Source organism: Leptonychotes weddellii, chromosome 3 (assembly GCF_054177405.1).
Source record: "Leptonychotes weddellii isolate Sample4059 chromosome 3, ASM5417740v2, whole genome shotgun sequence".
NCBI classification, from domain to species: Eukaryota; Metazoa; Chordata; class Mammalia; order Carnivora; family Phocidae; genus Leptonychotes; species Leptonychotes weddellii.
The window spans coordinates 107,388,771-107,398,808 of record NC_138371.1 but is presented as its reverse complement, the minus strand read 5'-3'; the positions used below and the strand labels follow the sequence as shown (position 1 = coordinate 107,398,808).

Here is a 10,038-nt window from a genome sequence, read left to right as displayed (position 1 = left end):
TCCCAGGGTCCCGGGATCGAGCCCCGCATCGGGCTCCCAGCTCTGCGGGAAGCCTGCTTCTCCCTCTCCCACTCCCCCTGCTTGTGTTCCCTCTCTCGCTGTCTCTCTCTCTGTCAAAAAATAAATAAAATCTTTAAAAAAAAAAAAAAAGAAAAGAAAATGACCCAACCTGAAATAAATGGGTCTTCCCTCACTTTCTTCTGGTCTAATTTGATGCCATTCCTCTGATGATATTTCTGACCTCCCCACCCTCCTCACCCCCAGGTTATGTGCTTAAATTGACCCAGTACACCACCAGTCACAGCTTTTATCAGACTTATATCATCTTTGTTTATTCAGCTCTTTGTCTCTCTGTCCAATTTGTTTTACCCCAGAGACCTTGAGCTCTGTTTGAAGGGAATGTCCATGATGTTTGGATTCTCGATGAATCCCCAGTACCCAACACAGAGTACAGTATACTTACTGTAAGACTTCAACATGTGTTTGTTGAATGAATAATTTGACATTGAAATTTTGTTAACATATTGGGTTAAGAAAAGTTGGTGGCTGGTGCATTTAAAATACATAATTTTACAAAGCTGAAAATAACCCTCCAAAAGCAATGAAATTAAGTGCAATCCTTGGAGAGAGGCTTAGTGAAAAGAATGAGGTGTTCATTGGGGGTGGAGAAGAAGACAGATTTTTTCTTTTGATTTGATTTTGTTGGGCTGAGCAGAAGACTATCAACCACGTCTGAGTCTATGCATTTAACAGGCATACACAAGTGCCCAGTGGTTGTTTGAACAGCAGTGTCTTTGCTGGGAACGCAACTGCCTTGTGTTCTACAGTTCTACAGTCAAGGACTTGGAAGGGACCTTAGTGGTCACCACATCCCAGACTCCACTTTAAAGAGGAAGAAGAAACTGAGGCCAACCAAATGCAGTACTTCTTTCCTGGTAGGGCTGGGCCGAGGTATCGGGTCCGCTGACTTCCAGACCGTGTCGGAAGGGTCACTAGTTCTTTTAAAAATAATCACTGATGCTTTAATAGCATCAGCACCTGTTGTTTTAGCTTCCGCAAGGGAGAAGCTATTAATTTCTCCTTCATCAAAGCCGCATTTCGGGTCTGTCTGAACCTTGTTTTCTTCCTCACTGCAGCTGTCTGCACCCGTAAGGCCAAATGTTGAACGGAGGCACCTTTCTGCTTAAACCCAGTAAATCGCCACGGCCAAATATGGAAAGAAAAAATTCGACACAGATCATTTAGACAGTGGCCAAATTTATAAGGTTTTTCCTGAAGTCTCTCCATTCATTCCACCTGGCAGAAGCCCGGAGCCCACCAGACGCAGCCCCGGGCGCGCGAACCCTTCCACAAACATCCTCATTTGTGGTCTGTGACCAGCCGTGGCCAGGGCACGAGCTGGTGGAAGCTGAAAAAGGCAGTTAATCTGAGTGGCAATTTCACTGTCTGTAAAATGGGAAGTAATTACAATCCTTCCTTGGGGAAGTTTTGAGAATCAAATCGAAGGCCGAGAATCTTCCATAAGCCAGCTCAGTTTGCTTTTATTACCATTACCGCCGTTCTTGTGTTAGCAAGGCCCAGATCGTTTGAGTTCTGTTTTCTCCCACGCCTATCCCAGCCGGCAGCCCGCTGCCCCACGGGCGTCGGAAAGTGAAGGGCTCCGGGCGTCTCCGGGCGTCCCCGGGCGTCCCGGGGAGGAGGGAAAGCCCGCACAGCGCGCATGCGCATTCTAGGAGCCGCCGGCCCCTAATAAGAGCGCCGCGCAGCGCCCGGGCCAGCCCAGTCGGAGCTGGCTTGGTGCGGGGCACCGTGAGTGTGCGGGCGGCTGCCGCGCTCGGCTTCTTCCGCAGCCCCGAGGACTGAAACTTGCGTGGGAGGCTCCCATCGGTGCGCCCCTCCCGGGGGAAAGGGCGGCCAAGGCGAGAGGGAGAGCCGGACGGAGGCTGCCCGGCGCCCGTGGGAGCGAGCTGCAGCCGGAGAGGCGGAGCAGGGGAGCCCGGGGCGAGCAGCCCGCCTGGACCCGCGCCCAGCAGCAGCCGCGGCCGCCGCCAGCCAGGCAGGCTCCCGGAGCTGCGGCGGGGACGCGCCGGACCGTCGCTCGCGTCCCGGACGCCGGCGTGCGCTGGGAGGATTGGCTGTCAGCCCCGCGGAGGGCAGCGCTGCCCGGGCGGCGCGGCCGGAGCCATGCGGACCGAGTTCGGAGCTGGGGAGGCTGAGCACAGCCGGCCGCTGCCCTTGCTGCCCGGAGCCCTGCGCGCGCTGCCCGCCTTCGTGGCCCCTTCTCGCCGCCCGAGAGGGGAATAAAGGAGGGGAAACCCCCCCCCCCCCGACTCGTGCGCGGGACTCCGCGGCAGCGACCTGGCTTCAGGTCGGCAGCGGGAGTGAGCGTCCCCTCGGGGATGCGCGGGGAGGCTCCTGTCGCGGGTGAAGCCTCCAGGGGCTGCGGGCCGGCAGCTCCGGCGCCCCTCTGACTGCGCCCAGAGAGTTCCATCAGCGAGTGCCCGCTCTCCAGGCAGCCCCATCAGGGACCGGGCCGCCCGGCCGAGGGAGGGATGGCTTAGGACCCCTGCCCCGGCAGCCCGGCGTCGTCAGCTCCTGGACGTCGCGGCAGAGGGCAGAGGCCGGCTCGGAGAGCGCCGCGGAAGGGACACTCGGGCGTCCGAGTTCCGGCCCCCGCACCACCGGGAGCCGGGTCGCCGGGACCCCGGCTTCCCGGAGACCGTTCTGCGCCCCCTGGAGCCGCGCCGCCCGCGCCCAGGGTGGTGCCATGTGGGGCGGACGCCGCTCGCCCGCCGCCTCCCCTCGGAACGCCGCTTCGCTCCTGCAGCTGCTGCTGGCCGCGCTGCTGGCGGCGGGGGCGCGGGCCAGCGGCGAGTACTGCCACGGCTGGCTGGACGCGCAGGGCGTCTGGCGCATCGGCTTCCAGTGCCCCGAGCGCTTCGACGGCGGCGACGCCACCATCTGCTGCGGCAGCTGCGCGCTGCGCTACTGCTGCTCCAGCGCCGAGGCGCGCCTGGACCAGGGCGGCTGCGACAACGACCGCCAGCAGGGCGCCGGCGAGCCTGGCCGGGCGGACAAAGACGGCCCAGACGGCTCGGCAGGTAGGGCAGGCGGGTCCGGGCGCGACGGGGCAGGAGGGTTAGCTTTGCCCGGGAGCCTGGAGACGGGAGAGGAATCAGGAGCACTGGAATTTCAGAAAAGGGCTTGGACCAGGAGGTGGTGTCTGCATCCTGGCCCAGCTGTTAACTTGTGCTAAGTGGAGCGCCACTTCACTGCCCCGAGCCTCAGTTCCCCCATCTGTCACCTAAAGAGTGGGTGGATTTGGATTTTCCGAAGAAAACCACATACGTAAGGCAGTGTGGGGTGCAGACAGCACAGCATTCCTCCTGGCCAGGGAACCTCCGTTTCCCCTCCCATACCTCCTGTCTCCGCGGGTCTAACTTCTAGTAAGGGTGAATGTCTTGATGGTACCCCAGGAAGCCATGAGGCGCGACCCCAGCAAGAGGGTTGGCGGGGGGCGCTTCGGTCCATAAAGGCTCCGCAGAAGGCGGGCAGCTCCTCGGGGCCTTCCGGTGGGTGATGCACTCTTCCAGACCCCGGGGCATTCTCATCGTCTGCAACATTTGGCTGCACGGCCTCTCTGGTTTCTGGACAGTTCTCCTGACCACGTCAGAGTTAGGAGGTGTGACATTAGCGATGCCAAGCTTGCTCTTTGTGGCTTTGATTTTTTTTTTTTCCAAGTTGCCAAAGCCAGAGCTGGAAACATAACCAAATCCAGGAACGAATTTGATAGGTTCCACTTCCTCCATTCTTCAGAAACCTCACAGACCGCCTCCCTTGAGGGTCTGCACCAATGTGTGTATGGGAGGGAGGATGTATAACCCGGCTAGGAGTAGAGGTCAAATGGCAAACGTGTCACAGAATGGATGTCTCCTCCTTCTGCAGCTGGTTGTGTTAAGGAGAGGGCTGTTTACCAGCACCCTGAGCCAGGGCTTAAGCTACCTGAGCTTTGGTACTGAGTGTTTTCAGAACTGTCTCCCGGGCCTGGTAAGAGGCAGCTCTCTTCAGTGCTGTTCCCTTTGCCTGCAGGCATTTTATGAGCAAGGTACTCCTGTTGTTTCGCTGCCTGGAATCTTGAAGAATGGACAACTGAGGGTAATAATTCCAGAAGAGGTGCCATCTTAAAGCTCGAGCTCGTGGCTGCAGGGGTGTGTGGTGGTGGACTAAAGCCTTGAGAAATGAGCCAAAGATGGAACTGCTTCCTTGATGTATCTGCTAAGTTGGGCTCATTAGTGATCTCTAAAAAGTTGGGTTGACTTTGGACAAATCAGCAGGCCGCCGACTCCTCATGAGGCTGTGTGATGTGCGTGGGGGCCTTCTTCACTCTACCTTTAAATCTTTTTTCCTAAAAATTCTGTTCCCTCTCACTTCTCTTCTGCAGTCAAGAAGGACCACGTGCCTAATCAGGCAGTGCGGAGAGTTTACGGGAGCACAACATTCCTTACTTCTGTATGGTTATTTACCTTCCCAATTAAAAATCCTGGAAGGAGAACAGTTCTTTCTCCCAAAAATTCCTTCTGTGGACTTACCTTGCTTTCAGCTAGTTTCTGCTATAATGTTTGGAGTATTCTTTTTTTTTTTTTACACTTGTTTACATCCTAATAACATATTTAGGGCTGGTATCTTAATTTAGAGAATGAAGTATTTATCACCTGCATCCACTGTTCCAGTACGTTATTGCTCCCCCATTATTAGAACAGTCCCATCATCTGAAGACCCGCTGCGCTCACTGCAGGCTCTGGAACAAGTGTTCCTACCCGCTAACAGGCACCATGTAAATATAGTATTTATTCTTCAGCAGTGAAGCTTTAGGAAACCTTCAAATGTCAGCCTTTGGTGAAATGCCTATAAAGTATGTTTTACTTCACAAGGCCTGATTCTTCCAGGTCTCCACGTGGCACTGTAGTCTAACACCCCTGCCATCAGGAATATCAGAGCCGTGGACAGGAGCATAATTAGAAAGGCCACTGCTCTAGCAGATAGTCCAAGGGTTTTTCACAAATTTGACCTCAGAGGTGCGGGAGAACTGGGCTTTTTCCCCAAGTGCTGCCCTGTACCACTGCGCTGGCCCTGGGCTTGGCCAGGACTGGGGAGCCCTAGTTCCTGTCCTTATGTATTTTCCAATCAGATAGTCAGGGCAACGGGCAGGAGCACATAAAAGAACCGGTTCTTGGTAACATGGGGTGGAAGTCCCCAGAAGTGGCTCTGAGGCATTCTGCAGCCTCCTCTCTCCCCATTCTTTGCCCCCATCAGCCAGTGTGTCTAGCTTCTGAAAGCCCTAGAGTGCCAGCCCCATGGCTTCCAGAAGCTTAAGTAACATCATGTAAAAATGGAACTCACTACCAGCTAGAGGAAAGTCGTTCTTTTCATCTTTCACGTTATTTTTCAGAATACACCTCACTTGTTGAAGATGATGCCCACTGCTTTATGGTCTGCAGGCTTTCCCTGTAGTTCTGCACACAGAACCCAGTGTTGTTAAGTCCAGGTGCAACTGCCACACCCCAGCCACCCTGGGCCCACCTGGGCGCCTTCTCGAACACTGGAGGCTGCTCTTCTTCCTGGAGCAAATGTCTGGTTGCTCCCAACATTTGTTCTTCTTGGTACCTTGCTTCATGCTGACCTGTGGCCTGGAATAGCTTCCCTCTTCATAAGTCACTTCACCTTTCCACCATCCAGTGTGCGGGGTGGGCCCAAGGTCCAGCCCTCAGCTAGGCAAGTGAGTGTAGAGGTGGTTTTTTTATTTTTTATTTTTTCACCCTTTTTTGACCTTTGTGTCTTCTATTACAGATTTGGAAATGGTCATGGCTAGATCTAAATTTTTTTTTTCTCAAAGATTTTATCTATTTAAGAGCGAGAGAGAGAGCACAAGCCAGGGGCGGGAGGGGCAGAGGGAGAGGGAGAAGCAGACTCCCAACTGAGCAGAGAGCCCGATGCGGGGCTCAGTCCCAGGACCCTGAGATCATTACCTGAGCCGAAGGCAGACACTTAACCAACTGAGCCACCCAGGTGCCCCTCAATTTTTTATTTCTTTGCCTGTGAAAAAAAGAACAGTTCAAAAGTGGCAAAAGAGGTTGCAAAGAATATCATTTTTTGGGGAAAAAAAGACTCTTAAATCATGTAATTCACTTCTATGCAGATCCGGCAACTATCCATTAGGGCAGTCTTAAGTTCAGGCAGTTGAGTTATTATAGGAATCTTAGAAGTCTCAAAACATTAAATTCATATTTTTGCTAAATTGGACATTTGTCCCAGCCAGCATTGCAGTTGGCAAGCCTAGCTGTGAATGTTAACCGTTTTGCTTTGGGGGCGCTGATCTGCCCTGCCTATAGGGCCCGAGCACCCTTCCTAAGTGCCTGATAAAGGACGGTGCATGCTGTGGGCTGCTAATAAGCGCACAAACCTGTCCAGCAATGGGAGGCCCGAAATTGGTCCTTCAGTCTGGCCGTGGGCATCGCTCATTTATGGATCTCCACTGCCAAGCACCGATTTTTCACTGCATTCTGAGAGTAAATCCTAATGATGTGTTTTCATCCTTTAGTCCCCATCTACGTGCCATTCCTCATCGTTGGGTCCGTCTTTGTTGCCTTCATCATTTTGGGGTCGCTCGTGGCCGCCTGTTGCTGCAGATGTCTCCGGCCCAAGCAGGAGCCCCAGCAGAGCCGCGCCCCGGGAGGGAACCGCTTGATGGAGACCATCCCCATGATCCCCAGTGCCAGCACGTCGCGAGGGTCATCCTCCCGCCAGTCCAGCACAGCGGCCAGCTCCAGCTCCAGCGCCAACTCAGGGGCCCGGGCGCCCCCCACAAGGTCCCAGACCAACTGTTGCTTGCCCGAGGGGACCATGAACAACGTGTATGTCAACATGCCCACAAATTTCTCCGTGCTGAACTGCCAGCAGGCCACCCAGATTGTGCCCCATCAGGGACAGTACCTGCACCCCCCATATGTGGGGTACACGGTGCAGCACGACTCCGTGCCTATGACTCCCGTGCCCCCTTTCCTGGACAGCCTGCAGACGGGCTACCGGCAGATCCAGGCCCCCTTCCCTCACACTAACAGCGAGCAGAAGATGTACCCAGCTGTGACTGTGTAACTTGGGGCGCTGTCCGGGTCCCTTTACGAGACCCAGGAGCCCAGGGAAGCTCTGGACTTGGAAAGGATTCTCTAAGAGGAAGTCTGCCCGCCTTGCTGGTGCAGACAGCCCCGTTGTTTTGGATGGCTTCCTTTGGCCCCCAAGTATATGAAAACGTTTCTTCCCGAATTAGCCTTTCTGGGTACGTTTCATCCCAGTGCATGATCGATTTATGATGGGGAGGAAAGCATCATCTGGAGATGACTGTCTTGTTGCCCCTGGTTGTGTGACAAATGCTTGAGGCCTTAAGTGCTCTTGAGGTATGGCTGTCAGGGGAATTTTGTAACCGGGTAGACTAAAGGTTTTTATTATATCCTTATTAAAGTGTTTCTTTTTTGTTTGTTACTGTGCAAGATCAGAATACCTGTTCCCTCCCTTGGACCTGGAAGATTTTTATAAGCATCCAAGGTTCAGGGGAAGACGTAAAGGAACAGAACTATGATGAAAGGAAATCCAGTTGGAACTCCCTGAGATGAGTCCTTGATCTCATTGTTTCCCAGGCACATCTTAATTTCATTGTAAAAAAGTATATATATTTTGTCTATTTTTGTGTTTTTTTGGTCTATTTCGTGCTTTTTTACCTTGTGTAGAGATCTTATTACAAAGTGATTTTCTACATTAAAAAGAGACTGAAAGAAATTGTATAGTTACTTAACTAATGATATTTCAGAACTCTGGGATTATTTTAAGCTTGGAAGTAGCAGGTGGTGTAGTAATACAACCATTCATCTCATTCTCGATCATATCTAATTTGCTGACTTTACAGTGACATCTGAGAAGAAGCAATTAGAATGTTTTTATATTGAAATCATAAACTGTCACCTGCTACTTCTCCAGGTTACTTTGAATTTTACTGTGTGGTGTGGCTTGGCATTCGTTCTGTTCGGCTTTCGGATCCCCATGTCTATGTAGTACCATGTGCAGGTAATTACTGTTATAAATGAAGATCAGCATTTCTACCTAGATCTGATAAAACATTTTCTTGTTTTCCTATAAAAATTCAAAGAAATGCTTTACAAAGATACCTCATCTAGCTTCTCAGCCATAATCTGAGACTTGGGATGAAATTTAAACCACAAATAGAGTTTACTTTGCAAATCATAAGGCTTTTTATACTCCTGTTATCAAAATGGCTTATTTTTCAGGCAGTGGGGACTGTTGAGTCAAGAGAAAAGCTTTTCAAAGAGATATTGCCTTTCTTCCCCCACAAAGTTAGTTTTTGTTTTCCTCTCTCTTTTAGTCCTCAACAAGCACTGTATTCATTACTAATGTTCTGAATTATGAAATGCAAGTGAGCCTGTATTGTTTACTTAAAAGAAGTAAGCCTAAGTATGTGCAAGCAAATTTGCAACTGCTGACAACACCGAGGTTTGCAATTAAACATTTAAGGTGCAGTCTTTCACACGTTTATATCTATAGTTTATTTATTCATCCATCCATTCATCATCTATCTACCCTAGTCTCCTCGCCTCTCTCTACATCTACCTATCATCTCCCTCTCTCTCATGACTGAATGATGAAAAAGCGTTGTTGGCAAGTGGTATCACCGAAGATGCTCAATCAAATTTTTAAATAGCAAAGGCAGGGGAAATCATTTTACTTATTAATAAATATTTTATGGTATGAATTCCAAGGGAGTTGCATCTTTTTCATTTTTGTTTTACTTGATAACTTTGCAGATGGTCTATTAAGCCTGTTAGTGTCATAAAATTGCGAAAAATGATAAATATTGCTTTCTAGAACCAAAAGCCTACCTTTAAAAGTAATCAATACCTGGGAAGCTTATATGTATATTCTAGGAGTGCGTATTATTTTACATATTCCATGGGAAGTGTTGACAACACGAAAGAGACAGTCTTTTGGGATTATTGTATTATGTGGCTAATGCATGTTCCATGCCGTCTCTTTGAGGGAGGATCCTGGGTTATCTAAAGAAGTAAAATTCCTAGAAATGTGGAGGTGAAAAGGATCTCAGAGATCACTCAGCCTAGAGATTGGCAAACTTTTTTTTGTTTTTTTTCCCCCTGGGAAGGAGCTAGAGAGTTAATATTTTAGGTCTTGCAGGCCAGATGGTCTCCACCAGCTATGTAACCCTGCCCTTGTCACACACAAGCCGCCAGGGGGGCCCAGGTAACAAATGAGTACAGCCATGTTCCAATAACACCTTACTGGTGGACACTGATGCTTGAATTTCACACGATTTTCACATGTCACAGAGTACTTGATGTTTTTTTTCTCAACAATTTCAAAATGTAAAAACCATTCTGAACTCTTGGGCCATAAAAACCAGGCAGTGGGCCAGATTTGCCCATTGGTCTTAGCTCACCCATCCCTAATCTAGTCCATCCTTACCTGATGCAGGCGTCCCTGTGTGACATTTTTCACAGCCTTTTCTTAAACATGGAGGGATGGGGAGTGCTTGCTTCTCTACGACTAACTTTTCCTTCTTTTCCATGTGGTATTAAATAGCACGATTAAAGCAAAAGTGCACTTTAATAAATGAGTTCTTCACTTATTGCTACCTGGTCTTTCCAAAAGTATATATAACATGACTGGAAGTACCCTCAGACCTTTTCAGTTTTGGTAAAAACTCGAGAAGTTGAGCTGTCAAAGTAAAAGGTCAGACAGCTGGTTTAAGGATACCTTCCTTACTATCACGAAATCAGAATCTGTAAGGTGTAGTTTGCACCCAGTAGGAATATTTTAAAGTCTGCTAGAAAAAAAAAAAAAAGCAGTTACAGATAGGAAAATAGTTTGCTGCTGTACATTTTCTTCTGTATCTAAACCTTTGGTTCATGATGGTTCTGGGGATTTCTGTATCCCTCTGTGTGGGACAGAAAGACCCTC

At 50.2% G+C, this 10,038-nt stretch overlaps 1 protein-coding gene across 1 annotated transcript; it reads left to right on the top strand.

Annotated features, from left to right (window-relative positions):
* The first annotated feature begins 1,572 nt into the window (after window positions 1–1,572).
* Window positions 1,573–8,824, top strand: SHISA2 (shisa family member 2). The gene is made up of 2 exons (XM_006745849.3): window positions 1,573–3,101; window positions 6,599–8,824. Exons 1-2 carry the CDS (start codon window positions 2,768–2,770, stop codon window positions 7,150–7,152), a joined length of 888 nt encoding a protein of 295 aa, XP_006745912.1. The 5' UTR covers window positions 1,573–2,767; the 3' UTR covers window positions 7,153–8,824.
* The last annotated feature ends 1,214 nt before the right edge of the window (window positions 8,825–10,038 follow it).

Coding starts and splice junctions, on each gene's coding strand:
- SHISA2 (XM_006745849.3), top strand. CDS start 2,768: ATGTGGGGCGGACGCCGCTCGCCCGCCGCCTCCCCTCGGAACGCCGCT. Junction 3,102..6,598: donor CGGCCCAGACGGCTCGGCAG/GTAGGGCAGGCG, acceptor TTCATCCTTTAG/TCCCCATCTACGTGCCATTC.